We start from the raw sequence: 21,459 nt of genomic DNA, 5'->3' as shown, positions 1-21,459 counted from the left end.
CAGCTGCTGCGCTTTGTTGTGCAGGTGCATGTCAGCCAGAGGTCCTCCTACGAGCAGCACTGGCCACATGCCTGTGTGGCACATCTGCAGTCATTTCACTGACACCATGATGTGAGGACACACCTTCCATAGCCACCACATGTTCCTGTTCCAAGCTAACACACGGAAACTGTCCTTCCTCTATGGCCATTGGTGATGGGGTATGTGTTGGCATGAGAACTGTGTGCGGGGAAGAGGGGGATATGGGTGGGATGGCAACCAATGACACTGATTCAGCCCCTGACAACCCTGCCTGTACCTCAAACATATGTTCATCACTGCTAGAGTCTGTGGGGACACTAACATCAGATGGACCGCAGGAGGGCAACGCACCTACATCACCTGTGAAGGCAAGCAAAGACTCTACATTACAATAGAGACACACACACAGACACACACACACACACACACACACACACACACACACACACACACACACACACACACACACACACACACACACACACACACACACACACACAGATACACACAGACAACCATGGATGTGATATAACAGAAGGCATGCAGCATGCATGTGATACAGCAGACGGCATGCAGCTCAGACATTAATAGTGTTAGTTAGAATACATCCCTGGGTTGTACACAACAGCAGGCATGTGTTATAGCAGAAGCCATGCATTTCACACAACCATGGTAGCAAGCATGCATCACTGTGATACACCATGTGGACCAGCACAGGTTAACAGTACACATGGCTGATGTGAGGCATATGTCCTTGACATTAACATGTAATATAACATGTAATCTGCTGATGTGTGCAGTGACATGCATACATGTTTGACACAATGGTGTCCTGACACATGTACAGCGGTGTAATGGTGTCACATTGCAGTGTTGTCTGTATGCCCTACAGATAGAATGCACTTTTAGCAGATGTGCATGACCATTGAAGGGTAGTATGAGGCATCTATATTGCTATACAGTGTAAAGTACAGACACAGTGCCATTGCATGGAATCATGAGGTGTCTCTATTGCTATACAGTGTGGAATTCACATACAGTGCGTAGCCATGACTGCGTGCATACACAATACATAAATACTGTGGATTGTGACCCATGTTGCTGAGGTGTATATACACTAAACCATGCTGTGTCATGTGTGACAGGTCACCAGAAGACATACGGATGACACCCCTGCACAACTGCTAACATTTCTTAGCTGCCTGGCAACCGTGTCCACACATGGCATACTGGTCAATACATCATGTCCCACATGACATTTATATACCACACACATGAGATGCATAGCTGACAGTGATGTCCAACAGCAGCAAGGGAAATGTACAGTATCTCTGGCCTGATGTAGTGTCTGTGTACGTATGTGGAAGCTGTACAGGTGACTACTTTCATGCTGTGACACAGTCTTGATGTTCAACTCATCTTATGTGGTCGAATTAAGTGACACCTCCACAAGCTGTGCACATCTGTTAGGATGTCTAGTGTTCCACATCTACTATATAACCATTTAACAAAGGCTATAGTTGGACCATGTGTAGACAGTGTGCAACAGGGTGTACACACATACACATCACATCTACTGTGTGTTACTACATGTCTCTGGCAATCCTCCGTGGCCATGTGTGAACATGTGTTGACCAAATGTGTGTGATGGCCGTCTATCTCACATGTCTGTGTTGTCCCATATGACATACACCCATAGATGTCAGATACTCCAGTGTCCACAGGGTTATACAGACAAAGAGTTGCATGTTTGGTATGTGGGGTATGTTTTATGGGATAGTGTGACAATGTTGCAGCCGGACCACTACATATCTGGGACATGTCAGATGGCACATCACAATGTCTGCACTCATTGCAGGGGCACATTCCACAATGGTGAATCATGTGGGCTGCCCATATCCCAGCTCACTGTGTAGTACTGTTTGTGTACCCCACATGTGTTGTTCTGATGTATAGTACATATTCCTACATTGAACAACGCCTCCACCGTTGTATGCACAGCTGTCCACACATCTAGCAATGAGAGTTACTGTGGTTTCATTTGGTTTGTATATATTGCACATGGGTAGCCAGTGTGATTGATGAAAGATGCGACCTGTATATCGTAACTGGACCATACATTATGTGTACATGTGTTGACTGGCCACATGGCGAATAGATCTGTGCATTCGCATGCCTGATACTGATAACTGTCTCACCTGCAACAGCCTGCTGTCTCTGCGGCACACCAGAGGTACCTGTATAGGGGTGACACAGCAGTTTGATCATTATCCATGACTGTATGACAGCTACAGGGTGCACTGTGCATGTTAACACATTCGCCAGTATAATAGCATATACTATGGAGTATGCACATATGTGCATACACAGGGTAGGATACTATAGTATGCGGCATGTGTGTAAACATACCTTGCATATGATATTACATTACATATTGTACAGTGACACATGTGACTAAATGGAATATAATATTTATATGTGCAGTAGTAACTTACCAGTCAACTCCAGGCCTGGTGTTTGGGAGACACCCACCTCCACGATGGCAACTAGAGTTTGTGGATGCTGTTCTGATGGGGTCCCCAGGCTGGCCAGTAGCTCCTTGGTAGGTGTGAGTGGGGGCTGGGTTGGTGGCCCACCACCTGTTCTACCTTGTTCCCTGGTGATTGCATTGTCACGCTGTTTCGCATGTCAGATCAGGTCTGTGCAGTGTCTGCGCACCTGCTGGTAGATGCGGTTATGGCCACCCACATCATTAACCCTCCTGCGAAGTTCCTGCCACAGGTCATCACGCTGCTGGTCATGCTGTGGCACATGGCTGAACAGTACCTCACAGTTATCCTGGAGGTATGGTATGAAGGCATCATCCACCAAGTGGCTATATGCCAGCAGTCATGATCGAGGCATTATCTGGAAGACATAATGATGGAGACAGGTCACAGCATCTCAGAGATGCACAGAGATACAGTTGCACATACATGTGTATTACATTTAGGACTTATAAACAGTTGTCTTTGCAAATCATCATGACACTGACACAACTGACATGTTTGTTTCACATACATGTAGCACCCGATGGGGATTGGATATTATCAACATATATGTGTGTCACCTCATTACATTGCTCATACTCCATGTGAATGCTGTCTTGATGTGGGCATGTCTGTTTGCCTGTACTGGTGTTCTTCAGCACATGCCTGGATGTGTGCACATTGATGCTGTTGACCTTGATGCTATATATATGTCACATATCATCACATACACTGCCTTAACGGACATTGGCAGTGACAATGCAGACATGCACACGGAAAGCTTTACATGCATGTGTTTTGCCATATACATATACACAGCACTGTACAGCAGTTCAACATCCTGCCACATATCGCCTGTGTTACACATGTGATTCACATGGGACAATGGCTAGCCGGATGGTATTCGCAGGGGTGGTTATCAACTATAGCATGTACGGCCAAGATCATGTAGTAGTGTGTATGCCCTGGGCCATGTATGGGCATAGGATGTAAGGTTTTCTAGCTGTATCCGACAGCCATGTTCCCGCCAACAGGTGAATCAGTGCCACATTACTGATCCAGACAGTTGATGATACATCTACCATGCGGTCATCACACCATGTATGACAGAGATGACATGTGCAGCTTTGCTGGACAGGATTCCATGGTATGGCAGGAGTATGTGACATGTATGGCACAGGGATCTGTCCAGCATGTGGCGACCCTTGTACTAGGAAGGTGGCTGTCCATGACGTATGTCTTTCAGATCAGGATATGTACATGTAGCATGTCCAACATTACGGTGTTGCACATGTCTTTATGCAAGGTAGGCAGCATGCTGCATAGTGGAGATGAGGATTGTGAAGGCTGGTGTCGCCCATCCAAGCATGGCCAATACCCCTTAAAGGTGATATGTGATCCGATATTGGTCACTTGAGTGCTGAATATGGCTGTCCAATGATCTCCATGCTCATGGATGGCACCCTGTCATGACTTGGGTTGCCTCTTACGACTACCTAATAGGCCTGGTGATGTCACTAGCTCAGGGAGGTAAACTGCACAGTACCATCCCTTTTACACAGTTACACAGTCTCCATAATGTTGACCGCTGCCTAGGTGGTAGTTAATGGGTACAGGGTTATTAACATAGCGGTGACAATGCAATAAGCAGCTGTCAGATTGTGCACATATGTCACGCACCTCACCCACAAAGCCCATTCTGTATGTTGTCCACAACACTGAGTCAGCTATTGCTCCTAGGTCATGGCCATTCACATACTCACATATGCAGATGCCTCCCATTTGTCTGTGTGGTATGGGCTACAATGACGGGGGAGTAAAAAACATTAACCCTATTTTACTGTAGCTGCCACTGGTGTGATATGCACATGTCACTCAGACACCTTTTGTAATGTTGCTTCTGTGAACAGGCCACTGGTAGAACACTCCTGTGACATACGAAGGTGCATGTAGTATACTGAGTGTAGGTGGAACACAGTATGGGTGTTGATGTCCTATGACTTGTCACAGGTATGCTATGCAGTTTGAATTCATCCGTACTGTCATCTACATCTGTACTGCTAACATATATGTCGATTAAGGTTCATAGACTTTCAGACCATACTCAGCAGGGTAATAGTGCAGTGCCTCCCATTTTGAGTGGCGTCTCCACTTTGTGGGTTGTGATAACTGTTAGTGTGATCCATTCAGTATTTTCACAGACTGCCATGAACCTATGTTTTACATGGAAGTGTATGTGTAGAGCAAACTGTTTTGCCATATGTGTATTATACGACCAGGGATTTGAACAGGCCACATGCAGCCTGAGTGCACCTTGTACCATCATAGTTATGGTTACAGGGGCTCTGTAGTGTTCATGGATATGTCATTGTGTACCTGTTGGGGGGGCAGTGAGTTTATGTTATCCAACACCCTATCTGCATTGCTTATTAATGCTCAGCACTTGTTCAGAACATGTAAGCACTTCATGAGCTACTAATTACTATAGCACTCAATCCTACTCATTTCCTGCAGGTAAACACTGTTTGTCCTTACATTTCCAGCATGCTTACAGTACAACAGCTGTTGTACACACTTACCTCACATATCTTGTGATAAATGGTTGAATATACAGGCATGTCCAAATGTCAATTACCAGTGTTATTGCCTGTCTATATGATAAATATGGGCAACATGAGGTAATATAGCAATTGTCTCATGTACACAGTCAATGCTCACCTCCTAACATACAACACTACAGCCTGTGGGAGATGCACATATGTAGCCATGCTGGAGGTAATGCTCTCTCCAACCCAGACTTAACCTGACAATCATGTGGGAATGTTAAACATTTGCAGCACACCCCACTCATCACATAGTCTCACTAGATCTCCACCACCACAGGCCACACATAGTAAGACTACAACATATGCGGAGCCTCTACATACTACTCTGTGTAGGCAACAGAGGCAGCCCCCATCACCAAACACAACACCAATTACTTATAGCCCTCAGACTCATGTGTGCCCATCAACTACAGCCAATAGGGTGTGATAACATACCCAACACACTAGTCATAGGTGACTTTGTAGGCGGTCACACTGATGTCCCACTCAGCAGGCTACACAAGGCGATAGTCACTGTCATCTGGCTGTCAGGTAACAGGATCCACAACATAACCTATGCACTCAGGTCACTCCTCAACAGGTACAATATGACTGTCATTCTCCACATTAGTGTGAATGCCCTGAGATGTAACTTCCTGGACTACATGTACAGGGACATGCAATAGCTCTCCGATCTTGTAGCCCTAGCAGGTGTTGTCCAAGCCCTGAGAAGCATTCTGCATTAGTCCAGATTGATGACACAGTACAATGACAGAATTATTCACTTCAACAGTTGCCTATGCTTCTGGTGTCATTCCAAGGGTATCCAGTATCTGTCTGCTTTGAATGACATGGTCGACAAACCACAATGCTTTGGCACAGATGACCTGCACCTGACAGCCCTGGGATTATGGATAACATCTAAGGCTCTTGCTGCTCCTATACTGCCTGTTTTAGACACATTTCAAATAACATATTCACCACCAAAACAGGTACAGGCAAGCAAAACCTGAGGGTAATGTTACTCAATGCTTGACATCTTCATCTCAAACACACTCAGCCGAGGCACTCCTTATAATGGACCACTTCGATATCTCTGCAGTGACTGTGACCTGCTTCTAGGCTCCGGAGAGCACCTGCACTGACAGGCTGTTACACAGACCACACCTTTCAATCATGTAACCAGGACCGAAACACCCACAGTGGAGGTGTGTCCATATTTCACAAGGATGTACACACCTCCATGCTGGTTGCTTAGCACAATGCATCAGAGGTAATCCAAGTGCAACTAACTGTGGCCAGAACTGCTATACAAATTGTAGCTTGCTACAGATTCCACACCATACTCCACAGTTAACGGCCCTCATTTCTTAGTGTACTGGAAAGTAGGGTTCAAACAGGAAGTACTGATGTGAGACTGACACTACCCCACACTTAACTGTGATACCTACTCATGTACTGACACATTAAGCCAACACTTTCAGGGATTCAAAACTCCAATCGGCTGGATCAACCTATACACACCACCACCAAGGCCAACAATATCCTAGACCTGGACATTACCAACATGAGTGACTGGTGTTCTACATCTGGATTATCCCCTCGTTGGTCAGTTCCGAACGTATGCTAATCACCATTGTTATCCACATCCTGGCACCACACCCTTCATACAAAACACAGTACAATATTTCTACAAAGCCAACTTCAGGCTTCGTATGACAGCAGTAGTAAACGCCATGACACCCGTGCAGATGGACAATATAGTTACAAATGCTGAAACATTCACAACTGCACTTCATTAGCACTTACATGACTGCATGGATCATGCTATCCCAAACAGAGCCATGATGGCACCCACCAGATAACGGACGCCACTCTGGGGGTCCACTGCCATGGACATAATGTATGACAGAAGGAGGAGACTGTTGCAAAGTAGGGTACACTCCTATGGGTGGGGTAGCTCCCTGGTCAGCCTCAGTAGGAATCTGGGATCTCTTATCACATCCTCCAAAGCTAGCTACGTAAACATTACTGCGACACATTCCAAGGACTACCACTAAGCGTTATAGAGGTATGTCACTACTGCCGATGGCAATACCCACATCTGCTCTGACATACAGCGGTTAGGCAGAAACATTACAGAACTGATTGATATTGGCAACATCCTGGCAGCTAACTTTACACCCCTCTCACACCCTAAAGGGCCCAAATCTATACAGGAACAATGCAGAGTCCCTGCAGTCACAACTACGCAGTTCAAACCTGCTCTCTCTAAAGCCTGGAACACAAACTCCATGTGACTGTCCAACATCCCAGACTGTGATTTACACAAACCTCAGAATGACATGGCTCCCCACTTGGGCACCAAATTCAATAATAGCCTTGTATCAGGCATTGTGGACCCTGAATGGTGCACAGCAACAGTTATCACACTCCACAAAGGTGGCGCCACAATGGACCAGAGGAACTATTGCCCTATACACCTGACTAGACTGTTCTGCAAGGCTATGGAGAACATCATCATGGAAGTCATTCACAGAGACATTGGTTGGCCTCCAAACCTTTGATACCACCCAGGTTGGATTTGTTAGGACCATACCATGGCTCCTACACCTGGTGGAGTCCTTTGTGACAGTTAGCAAGGTAGTAGATGATGGTAAGGAGGTCCACACAGCCTACCTTGTCCTCTCATTGGCTTTCAACACCGTTCACCATTCTAGTATTGTCAGTATACACATCCACCTGCACAGCGACCCATACGTCTCGTGATGTTATGTAAAGTAGCTCACAGACAGGACACATGCAGTGAGGGTAGCATACCGTAGTTCCTACTGTACATCAGTTACAATTGGCGTACCCCAGTCCTCGGTCATAGGGCCCCTCATGTTTGTTATATGCTTCCCTGAGGTACAGTCTAGCACATAAGAACTTTCCCTGAATAGGTTTCCAGACGACTGCAAACTAGGCGCCATGATTGATTCACCTAGTTAATACAGACACCCTCCATAAGGGTGTCACTGTGACGGATACCTGGTGTCAGTAACATGGCATCAAGTGGCATGCCACAAGGTGCATAGACATTCCCTTTGGATTACAACAATCACCCAGTGACTATCACATAGGTGGTAGTCCCCTACATACATAAGACATTATAAGGGATCTTAGTACACACGTAGATAGCACCCACTCCTTTGATAACCATATTGCCAAGGTGGCGTGGATATCCTTCTACATGGCCACCCTAATCTGTAATGGGTTTGTAGCAGGAACAAAGGCTGCCATTGTACCTCTGTATGACTGACTTATGAAACACGTTCAAGGGTACAACACCCCATTTGGGGTGTACCTTACAGAACAGCAACGACTTTAAATACCACAACATTAACACACCAACAGGATTACTCACATCTGAAGGATGACGTATGCAGCACAACTACAGAAACCCCAACTGTACTCATTTGCATACTGCATACTCAGAGGTGACCTCTGCTGAACATACAAGGCCCATGTCCACAACAATATTGATGGATATGCTCCACATACGCAACATAAGCAAAAGCCACTGACAGCAACATGCTCTGGGATATGTACCCAAATGCAACGATGAGTAGCACGTGCTGGAGGGATACATTCCTGAAACGGACACTCACCATGCTTTGGAACATGATTCCTATGTACATTAAGCAGGGACCCTCACTAGCACTCTTCATGAGATACCTCGATGGGTGGATGGTAAAGAGACATGTACGCCAGGGATCACTGCAGTGGCTGTACTGTACACAAGTGCAGGAAACAAATGGCTCAGCTGTTCATAGGCACAGGACACTAACCTAGGGAGGTGCCACCAGTGAAAACACTGTATTTGGGCTTACAAATGGACTTGGCCAGACAGCATAGTACCTAAATATGAACCTATGAAGCTATCACATGTCCTTTGTGCATGGATAATTGAGTAGCTCTTCCATTTCAATTAGCTATCATGCTGTTACACTGTCTGGTGACTACAAGCCATATGTATCCTGTTATTGTGTATTGTACATTCCAATAGGCATACCTTATGTTTGCATAATATAACAATAATGCTATGTAAAATATTTGACATATCTACCTACAATACTGTACATTTCACATTTTTGAAACCATATCCCATAATGCAAAGCATAATTGCACAGCAGGACCACCTTAGGCATGTTATTCTCATTATATGCCCATACATATGCCTACTGTTACAGTATATCAACATATACTATCCCCTGTTATGGCACGTACGTGTTGGACAAACCCTACCACCGACAGTGGCTGGAGTGGAATTGTTATGTTTAAAGCTCTTATGTAGCATCCCTTGTGGTGTATGAGGTGTTTACCTTGTGGCCCACAGCAGTACACACAATTTCTACAAGCGTTACTATGCTCAACAAAACATCACTACATAATACCTTTTCCCACTGTATGCATTGCGTACACTTTCATTAATACAGAACAGGCGCTACATACACTAACATAATGAGTGTTCTACATACCTTCTTAGTGGTCCGAGTTTACGATAATATCTGTGTTACTCCTTTCCTCTTTAAATGGTTCTGTGGTATGAGCATACAGTTTGAATGTATGGCAAGCCATCGTTTTATACGTAGATACCTGTAACATGTAGTATCCTGCCACCAAGTGGTGTTCCGGAGTAAATTATTACATGCACATCAGCTGTGTAGCTACTCCATTGGCCAATTACATGGCAACAGTGGGGTATAATTGAATGCTCCACTTGGGCATTGTCCTTTTGCCCTTCCTTTGAGGGAGACGGTCTGGATGTGTTTTATTGTGATGAATTGCAACTGCTATATGGAGAGACACAGATATTTTGAATTCATGTCCCCCATGGATTGTGTGTGATGGCTAGAGTATATAGTTCTACATGTGAGTGTAGCTGTTATCTCAACCATCTGATACGAGACTATTGCAAACAAAACCTGTAACATCGGCGTCTGTTCCATTGTACAACAGCAACGATTTTACATGGTGCCATTACAAGTGTGTCTCTCACAAGGTATGTTAACACTTTTGCAGATGTCATTGAGTGAGTGGATGTTTGTGATGTTATTACAGTCTGTATTGCAATTGTTTCGGGTGTGGGGGAGATGTAGGTGGGTGTACATAGCAGATAAAGGTTTGTGGGGACAGCATTTATACATATTCCATATATGTGTGGGGGCTCCTTCCCTAATTAAAGACCTGCCATTTAGTAGACTAATACTATGGTTATTGCAGGCTTATTCATTAAGTAATTGTTAATTGATTCCTATATAGCATGTAGGTGATGTTGATCCTTCAATCCCTTTGAAATACATCGATATGTAATGAAATGTTACTACATAAAAGCTGTCTCGTGTATTTCTGTCACAGATATTTGCACTCATTGCAGTTGTGTTGGTGACTGAACCTCTTTGGCTTGGGTTGCCACCTTTTCAAATGGCCATAGTGGGACATCGGGGTTTAGAGGCCGACAAATACCCACTGTCAGTACAAAGGATAGAACTTACTTTTGTCCTAAATAAAACCTTATTCTTATAGCACTTTAGTTGCTTATTATGTTTCTTGTACAATTTACATATTTTAGATAGAGGAATAACTATTTAATGCAACTATTACATAATATATGGGACATTATTATATACTACATTCTCGGTACATTTGCCCTTTTTAATATTTGTTGTCAGGACACAACTGCCCAAAGAGGGACTGTCCCCTTTAAAGTGGGACAGGTGGTAACCGTATGCCTAAGGCCGGCTATGACCACAACTACTGTAATAATCTACCTCCGAGTTAGCACGAACAGACACATGATGCAAATACACACACACACACACACACACACACACACACACACACACACACACACACACACACACACACACACACACATTACAGTCCCACGGAAACACACACCGCACTCTCAACACACACTTACACACACTACAGCAATCGGAACCGCACTTAAACACAGTACCTACCTGGACCGCAGCACCAGCAGCAATAACTAAATGTCCCTTAACATCGTGATAATATTACCCGCGGTTATAGTGTTCCGGTACTGTGGTCTTTTGGTCTTTAAGCCTCGTGATTACGCGTGTCGGTATGTAAAGCATTCGGTAGTTGGCAGTATCCTATTTATTTGTACCTCCATGGTTGTGTACACGTTGTTAACCTGTCTATATATTTGCAGATATATGTATATCCGTATATATATATATATATATATATATATATATATATATATATATATAGACGGGGAGAGAGAGAGAGAGAGAGAGAGAGAGAGTTGGGTACATGGCGGTGTATACTGTTTCCTGAACTCTGCCCTTTTGTGTTTTAACCTGTCACAATACACACCTGCTGTTGGTACATCTCAGGTAGCTGATTCTGTACATGGTTGCGTGTTCTACTCCTGGCAGTGGTCGTTTTACCTCTCAGAGCAGGCACTATTAGTACAAGGGTGAATAATGCTGGTTTCACCTGTTCTAGACATCTTTGACCATGATCTGCGTGGAATTCAGCAAAGCTTAGACCTGTTTTGCGCATATCCATGTAGTCATGTTTAAACGACGCTTACCGTCACTTACCGCCACATAAACCTGCTAACATGTGCTTAAACGTGCTCTAATGACCTGCATCCAACATCCATTATTCGTGTCATCAGGATTACATAAAGGACCTTGGAGGACGTGGAACCGGGAACATGCACGCCACAGTTAGTGACTTTACCACTTGGTCATCTGGGATTTGTACAAGTGTTATGGTGTTTTGTATGTGGACTGTACTACAGCTGTTCCTCCATACTACAATCAGATGTGTAACTCATTTAGTTTACATATGGATGATACCTATTAATGGTATGTCCAAGTGATGTTTAATGGATGTGCTCCAGCATTGGGAATCTATGTCACAGTGAGCCACACACTGTAATGTGCTACACCTTGACACAACCATGACTGGAGAATGCTGGGGTGGCAGATACCTGTCGTGGGTACTCCCCATGCTTTGGCACTACATCCCTGATTACATTATATGGAGGCCCTCATTAACACACTGGGGAATCCATGCAGAGTAGGTGGGGAACAGTGGTTACACACATGGATCCCACAATTGGCTCTGCTCCACAGAGGGACAGTTGGTTAATTGATGGGGTGGCGATAGCAGACACATTTTGCCTAGGCTGATGAATGGCCTTTGACATTCGGGCATGTACCTACCGATGTACCTAGGAACTTATACATACAGTATCGACATATGCTGTTAGCTTCATTTACTGTTCAGGTGTTGACTTTCCTTGTTCCAATAGCTGGTGTGTGTGCAATAGTTGAGGGCTGCCTATGTAGGATTCACACAGTAGGCCACCTATACATTACAATTTGCAGGTGGTCGTGTGTGTGTGCCATCCGTTTTACTGTGTGTGCAGGTGGAGAAGTGTGTCAGTCCATAGGGGTCTACACTGTCAGTGTATGTGCTATACGTTCCCTCTTTGCCAAGGCATGGGCATATTGGGCACACCTCCATCTGCCTACTGGGGCTGGCACAGGGTGTTTGTGATCTGACTCCCTCTGTGCCTGTGATGGCCTTGGCAATTGTGGTGGGCTGTGAGGCCCTTCACCATTATGCCCCTGTTGCAGCTGTTTCCACAGGATCATATTATGTAGCATGGCACATACTATAAAGATGTGGGCACACATGCCTGGAGAGTATTGCAAGGCTCCACCAGATATGTCCAAGCAATGGAACCGTGATTTCAGTATCCCAAACACACGCTCTATGATGATTCTGGTTTGTGCGTGTGCCTCATTATGGTGTTCTTGCATGGGTGTGTGTGCATTTCTGATGGGAGTCATCATCCACGGCTCCAGTGCATAGCCAGCATTCCCCACAAGGTGGCCATATGGGATGGCCCACCTGACAAATACCTGATCCAGCTGTGAGGCATGCCAGATGTGGGAGTCATGGTAGCTTCCAGGGCTGCCAGCACACACATCCATGATAATGCCCTGGGCGTTGCACACGACCTGGCAGTTGATGGAGTGGTATCCCTTGCAGTTTATGTAGTGCCTACCATGCTCACTGGGTGGTGACTTGATATGTATGTGCGTGCAGTCTATTGCACCCAGTACCTTCGGGTAGTGTGCCACATGGTGGAAGAGACGTATATTGCTGGCCAACTCCTCCTGAGTTTGGGGGAAGTATATATGCTCACTGGCATGTGGTAACATGGCATCCAGGAACTGGTGGAGTACCCTGGATGCTGATGCCTGTGAGATCCCCATGATATCTTCAGTTGGCCTTTGAAAGGTACCTGTGGCTAGTATTCTCAAGGTTATACATACCTTCGTGTCCACTGGGATGGGTTCCCCTCTGTTGTTTCTGAATCTCAGGCATGGCCAGCACAGATCAACTATTTGCTGTATGATGTCCCTGTCCACCCTGTAATGCTCTACTATCTCCAGATCATGTAGCCCCTGGTAGGTTACCCTTGGTCTGAACACTCTTCTCCTCCTCTGGGGCCTGAGTTGGTTGTCAGCATCATCCTCCACAACACATTCAGTCTCCAACACATGCTGATGAATCACGGCTATGGCAGCTCCCAACAAGTACATTGTAAAAGTTCCCCATCTGTTTACATCGATGGTGCAGTGTTTGGGAATACACAAGTGTGTGTGAGGTGCCTTCACACTTTATACTATTGTGCTTTGAACACTGATGATGTCATAGGGTGTGTATGTACATTCAGAGCTGCAGGGTATCTTATGTGTTTTACCACAGGTACTGCTATTGTGCTGCCTTTGGTGTTGAATTACATTTAGCTGCCGTGGATTACCTCTTGCCCTTGCCTTACCTTTTCTTAGCAATTCCCCTCCCATTGTCTGGCATGCATCCAGCAGCCTGCTTTCTTGTTTTGTACTTTCCCGAACCAGGATTGTCTTGCGAAATGTGTTCTATAGCCGATCTACTGCAGGTTTGCTTTGCTCTGCGGTTACAGTTCTCTTTTCTTTGCAATCCGACACCTCCCCTATCCTGTTCTGCAGGTTGCTGCTAGCAGCCTTGTTAGCTGCCGTCAATGGCCCACTGTGAGTTAATAGGTGTTAATTGCTCAGTTGTACTCCAATTACCTTACTGTGGCATTTCCTTATTGTCTTTCCCTAAACTTCCTTTTTGGGCTGTGGTGTGCGGCGCGTGCGTCTGCTTACTGGGTTTAGGGCACGTTTTCATCCACGTATACATGCGCTTTCAGGCACCATGTGTGCTCTCAGCTAAGCAAAGCTATACCTACATCCACGCCCCTGTCCTGCGGCTTTGCTTAGCAATGGGCAGCCCAGATTTGCATTGCTCCAATGTGCTTACAGCTGCAGTGGCACACCTCCACTGCTGATGTCATGTATTCCTCCAGACCACTCCTCGGTGTTGTAGTGCTGCACCATATGGTACATCCTTAGGCTGGCTGGACGTTTGCGATTCACTATTACTTGCCTCATTTGCATGGCATTGACTACTAATTCATAGTTACCACGCCGAACACTGTCACAGGCCCTTAGCAACCCTTGCAGCTTGGTTGTGGTGTAGCATGCATACCATTGAATATTATGGTGAAATCATGATTTGTGTTACATTGCTATTTTATGACATTTGTTTATACTTTCCTTGTGTTCCCGTTTTTGCACACATGTCCTGCGGTTGTACTTTGCGTTACTGTGGCCATGACATTAAATGTTATTTTTTATGTGTTGTGCATCTTTTCTTATGCCATTGGCTATATATTTAGCCATTGGCATATGTTAACTTTGTAATACATGAGTCTAGTCTGCTTTCATGGCTCTGATGTTCTGTTTGGCAAAATGTAAACCATTTTTTTTGGTTTACATTTCTGTAGGCTTACGCTATGTCTACACCACTTCATGAATCGCTATGTACCTTCATTTGCATGCTGCAGTACTGCGAATGGGGTGATTAGCATACCTACGCCGAGAGCTGCGCAGATCTGGTGTACGCTGGTAGTGCATGTGGAATTGGATCGTACCTGAATCGCTCGGCGGATATATTTGGTGTTATACCGCCTACGCTATGCCTGTGCCTGGCGCAAGCTTCATGAATCCCGGGCATAGTCTAGACTTTGTGGTAATCTTTATAAATCCCCCTGAATATTTAAGGCTGCAAGAAAATCAGTAGAAAATCTAAAATTAGAAGGAAGAAGTTGAGAGTTAAAATTGGGTTGTCTATTCAGAATGATGTACACTTCATGTTGGTGGTCATGAATCCAGTCTAATATCTATTTTTTGTTGTATGTCTGTAAACTCATTGTCCCATTCATTGTATTTGTTTTATATCCAAATGTATAATTTTCCCTTAAGTATAATATTTTAAAATATCCTGAAGTGTATTTCGATATTACTTTTTTTGTCATTTAATTCAAAATATTTATATCTTCCATGAATCTTTGTTTAAATTATTCTATTTTAGTAATATATGTTGGTATTCTGCACCATATCAGTAGCTTACTATTACTTACTCAATGTAAATGTTAAAGAATTATGAACTAATATGGGTTAAGTTATTATTCTAAAACCACTAGTCTTCTCAATTAAGTACATAGCTATACATATCCACTGAAGTAAGAGTGCCAACGATGTATGAATAATGAGTCTATTTTAAAGACTTTTCAGGTTTTCTGGTTTTCTTCTTTTCAACTATATTAATTTAACCAATTATGTCTACGTTTTAATCTTTAGCAACAGAAGATTCTAGGAGATTTAAGTGCACTTGTGAGGACCTTACTTAGTGTACACCTAAACATTTCCTCCAAAATTACACTTCTTTTCATATGAGTCAGTAAAATTTATAAGATATTTTCTTGTATACATAGCATACAGAAAAGGCATTTAGTAAGTATTTGCTGGTGTATGCATTCTGTTTTGGTGTTCAAAAACTGATAATTTTTAATGCTCTCTCGATCTCTCTGTTTTGCTACTCTGTCCTTAAGCACCCACAATTAGCATGTTGTACCTATTTGGACTTCTATTCTTACTATTGTTTGCTTTTTCTGTCCTGCCCAAACTAGTGCAATCTTACCCACAGTCTTTTTCATGATTTGCCCATGTTTCTGCCATACTTACTATATCTTCTTTCAACTCTGTCGGAAGTTACCTCATTTTCCTACCAAAACTCCTAACATTGTTCAGTATGACCTCCAAGCTTTCTTGTCTGTTTTGTGTGCCATTTTTTCCCTCTTTTACTGCATTATTTTTTTATTTCTGGCTAGTACCCTGCATCATATTCATTTTTATTCTTATCCATTGTACCATTTGACTTTCCTAATAATTCTTGTACCTTCCTATGTCTTGCTTTAATTAACTGTCCTACTGCTGACTATTTTATCAGTCTCCTTTTCACTCCTCCTACCACATTTTATCCTGATATACTTTTGCGATTCAGAATTCAGCAAAGCTGCTGTACCCCGAGAGACAGAAGTAAAGTCCATCAATGGAACAGAGGCTCTGTCTTTGCCATGCTTTTTCCCAGATGACCACTAATTTCACTAGTTTCTAAGCCAAGTATTGTAGTCACAATCTTATCATTCTTTGCTAGGCTAGAGCACAAGCAAAGTTTAACATTTTCTGCATCACAAACACATTATGCTCCTAATGTATCCATAATCCAGATGAAAATGTGTTAGGCATCATAATCAGTCATTGTTATAATAAAAACTATAACTACCTGAATAACTGTAATGTAAGGAAATGTACTGTATATAATCAGCATTCAGATCAAAAAGGAAGTTTATAGAAACAAAAATATCCTTAGATTGGCAGATGTACAGTTTATATCTTAAACAAAGTAATTAAAAATAAAACTGGTGATTTACTAAAGGTTAGAAAGTTCTGTGGCTTACAGAGATAAAGCCCTGATGATGCTTTACTTGATCCAAGTTTGATTAGTAACACAGGCAATGAAGGAGGTGGTACTGGGAGAGGTGGGTGGTACATGGCAGAACATCAGCAAATATCAGCTCAACCACCTTGGAGGAGGGTGCAGAGTTGGTCCATAGGGCAGATGATGACAGCCTTACTTGCCATTTCAGCATGCTGAACCACAAAAAACAGAGACAGCAGGTATGGGAGCATGCATATAAGCACTACTGCGTAAGTCATAACAATGCCAGGAGTGCATAGACTCATGTAAGAAAACATCCACAATACCTCATGGATGACATCACAACTCTTAGCATTTAACTTACCCACCAAAGGGAATGAATGAGCCAATAAACTATCATCTTTTAGGGAAACAGTTGGTCTTATAGGATAGCCAGGGATGAGCTTTGATGGCTGGAGCTGGACTAGGGATAAACAAATATATGTGGATTTATTAAAGTTTGAAAAAGCATTTATTCTTAAATTTAAATACAACTGTGGTCAACCTCTGTCAAAATGTAATCTGGGCATGAAACAACAGAAAGTTAATACAACAGAAATGGAATTACAATTTCTGTCTCATTAATATTTATTATGTTTTATTTTCTTACAGGGCAATTGGCAGAGATTCTTAGAGGAGCATTCTTCTACTATCTGGCCATTATTTCAGTCAGCATTATCTATGGGTTTGGTGTTTCTTTTGCTCTTTATAAGAAGAAGATAGAAATTAAAAGGCTGGATGCTATCTCAGACAACCTAAAACAACCAACTTATAATGAGGACACAGAATGATAACTAATCAGGGAGAGGTGGCATTGGAGATGAAGGTCTACAGCAAATTGGTGGTACTTTCATTATCTACCACCAGTGATCAAACTCAACCAATTCCCATGGTGAAATGCATTTTTTAAAACTTACCTAATTTGTTTTAGTGCATGGTCAGCAAGAACTATAAATAACTCTTTAACTTTGTTATTTTGATTTTCAGCCAGCTAGGTTTATGGTGAAGCCACTAGAATCTTACAGAAGATGTTTATGTTTTATTTTCTTCATTCCTGCAAATATATTATTCCGATGTTATATTTGCATACTATATACCAAAACAGATGAATTCTAGACACAAGGTTACTTGAAGTTCATCTAACCACAGACTGTATGTGCAAATCTAATATCCCTCAAGTACCATGTACCTCGGTGTACAATGGATAACAACTCATCAGACTCTGACCTCCAATCCCATTAGCCTAAACTAACATACAGACATACCTCTTGACTATACATCATGATATATCAGGGACAGTTCTTTATTTTGAGTCGTAAAAATGCCTTATTCTATGCTGTTCCACAAAGAAAGGTTTGTCACTCATTCACTGTTAAGAACTTTTAATGAATATCATAGCAAATAATACTGAATCATATTAATTCATCAACAAAACTTGAGGTGCAGATTACAATCCTGCTATAAACTTCCATGTTAAAGTTGTTAACAAGTGCTCCCTGTTTTGCCTACCTGTTCCATAGAAAGGTAGTATTTAACATTTCAAGACAGACGTTTGAGAACTATGATAGTCACAGCTGTGGTCAGTTGATATAAATGTTAAGAAATGAGAATACATGCCATCCTTAATAGCTATAACGGGACTCATACATGTCAACTTTCTGTGCTGCATTTCATGCCATACATTAATATACTTCAGTACTACACAAAAAAACATTTATTGTCTTAAAGCACTTAGAAATAAAACAGTCACTAGCTTTACCCCTCCTTTACCAAATTTTTGTTGCTGGAGGTTAAAGCATTATCCTTTGAAATGACAGATACTGTTGACTGTGTTGCAACAATCAGCTCTAGCTTTTAATTTCCATTGTACTTAAGCGGTTATTGGATGGTAATTTGGGAGATAACTATTAAAGATTACTGAAATATTGACTGGTGTAAGGACCACTCAATCTGTTAAGGAGGAGTTATGCATGCATGTACGCACTCTACAAATATACATACATACATGTATGTATGCATGTATGTATTGTACTCCGGCTAATTAAGTTACACATCCTCTTAGGGAGAGAGAAGGGACTTGGCTTCATCTTTATTTTATTTAGAAAGTAGTGGTCCAATATTATGTGGCAAAATTCTGATGCCAAGACAATACTTCCCAGTTTTTAACTTAATTCTGAGCGTTCATTAGTCTATCTTGTTGTGTGGTACCTAAGTGGCAAAGGTTGAAATATTCAATGTAAAAGTTTCACGAGTTATCACTTTGTTGAAATTCTAGTGATACTGCATATTTGACTGCAGCTATATTATTAGACCCTGTGGTGATGTGCAGAAGTCATTTCACAATGAGCACTAATGGCTCATTCACTGACGGATGGAATCTTTTAACTAGTTTTAGCCAGCCATGTTTCTACAAAATAAGCATGTATTTAAACATTAGCTCATGGTCACTAAAATGCATGTTTAAGAAATAAAAGCATGACTCAAAATGTCTGTGAATCCTTATGCATTAAAATGCTTGTATAATACCCCGGATTCATCTTTAGTCTTTAAATATGTTGTTCTTGATATTTGCTAAAAATGTCTAACATATTCATAAGTATATTGTCATGCTTTTTTAACAATATGCAATATCAACATAAAAGTGCAGTCACAAGTGGCAAGGAGTGCAGAAAACAGAAATGCTACTGAAATTATAAATAAAACTTTAACTAATATCTGAGTTTCCTTCTAAAATATTGGACTGGTGTCAGCAAAATCAAACACTAATATGTATTTATTAAAATGCAGTTTACTTAATTTCCCCTCCCATTTGGAAAGCCCGGTCTAGTCAGTTCTTGTTAGTATTTGTTGCACTATCACAATTTGCCCTACCTCCCCACATACCACAGTGATTATTAATTGCCATATGGAAATATCTCTAGTACCTTCTCCCAAGGCAAGCTTTTCCGCCTTCAAGAAAATGAGGCCTCCCATGTGTCCTGGATGCATTATGGGCATTGTTCTCTGTGCTACAAGACATGAGGATCCCTGTGGCAGGCAAAGGCTGGCAACTGGTATATCACTGATCCATTTTATCACCACCATCTGCAATTTTCTTGGTTGCAAGGAAGGCAGGAACTTTCAGCAACTAATAATAACTGTGTACGTCAAGATGTCTACGCTCTACCTTTAACACCGTGATGAGGAAAAGATCTCGAAACCTCAACTCCTATGTATGTGCCTTTAACCCTATGTTGAGAAGAGGATCAAGAAACCTCACTTCCTGTCTCTATAATGGCTCAGACACTGAGTAATAACAATCCACTCTTATCTACAAGAAAAGACAGCTGTCTAAACAGCACATAGTATTTAATTCTGAGGCCAGAGTGGGCCTGCATGATAACAACAAAACTTGGGTCACAAGAGATGGACATCCTGTTCCATTATTGTGATTTGATAAATGGGTAAGATGATTGACTGAGAGGATTTTTTTTCAGCAGTCATACATGCCACCAATAAAGTAAAACTGATGGCATATAAACAATGTGCCATTATTAAGTATTGTAGAAGAATAATGTTGCATGATGTTAATTATATACCATAAAATAAAGGTATGTAAAGACATTGTAACAGACAAAGGAAAACAGTGCCACAGACCATTTCTTATCATTCATTCATTCATATTTACTGCCTCTTTATCCAATGCAGGGACACAGGAAGCTTGACACTTTCCCTATGAAAAAAATAGCTGTAAGGTTGGTAGTCGGTCCTGGACAGGACATCGGAGGGACACTGCCTGTACATGGGGCAATCTAGAACCCTGCCAATCTAGCGACTGCATTGTATTTGGGATGTGAGACAAAACTAGCAGCCCAGGTAAAAAAGCAATTATTCACAGAAAAATCATGCCTAATTCACACATAATGACCCCCAGTCAGAAATTAACTTAGAAAGTTAAGGGTTATGGGGTAGCAATACTGGAGATAGTAACTTAACTCATTTATAATGACTGTTTTCAGAATGCAACAACTACAATAAGTAAGCTCCATCTCAAGAGCAACTTATGATCTTAAAATATATGAAGACAAATATAATCATGCTTTGAGACAACTTAAGGTGGTAGGAAAGATGAAACCAGATACTTTCCTAATTTCAAGAGAAGGCTGGGAGCACATGAACACTCACAATTATTGTCAGTTCTGGAGGAACACATTTGCCAATCACAGTGAACCAGCAGTCACTGGAAAACAGCAAAGCTGGCTGCTGTGCCATGGAGGTGCCTCTTCTCAACATCTACCATGGCAAAAAATATCACTTCATGATTATCTGAAATATTGATAAATATAAGACTGTAACCTTAAACCACTAAATAACTTACCACACCAACTATTTTTTCATGG

General features: G+C 42.3%; 1 protein-coding gene across 1 annotated transcript in view; it reads left to right on the top strand.

Annotated features, from left to right (window-relative positions):
* LOC122805985 (immunoglobulin kappa light chain-like) overlaps nt 1–19,605 on the top strand; it is a 154,527-nt gene extending 134,922 nt beyond the window's left edge. The window contains exon 4 of the mRNA XM_044076224.1: nt 17,693–19,605. Coding sequence (XP_043932159.1) covers nt 17,693–17,871 — 179 coding nt within the window. The 3' untranslated portion in view covers nt 17,872–19,605. The remainder of the gene's footprint in view (nt 1–17,692) is intronic.
* Nucleotides 19,606–21,459: the final 1,854 nt, after the last annotated feature.

The sequence above is a fragment of the Protopterus annectens genome, chromosome 7.part0 (assembly GCF_019279795.1).
Source record: "Protopterus annectens isolate FY-2018-M chromosome 7.part0, PAN1.0, whole genome shotgun sequence".
Classification (NCBI taxonomy): domain Eukaryota; kingdom Metazoa; phylum Chordata; order Ceratodontiformes; family Protopteridae; genus Protopterus; species Protopterus annectens.
This window is presented reverse-complemented; position numbering and strand designations above follow the sequence as displayed.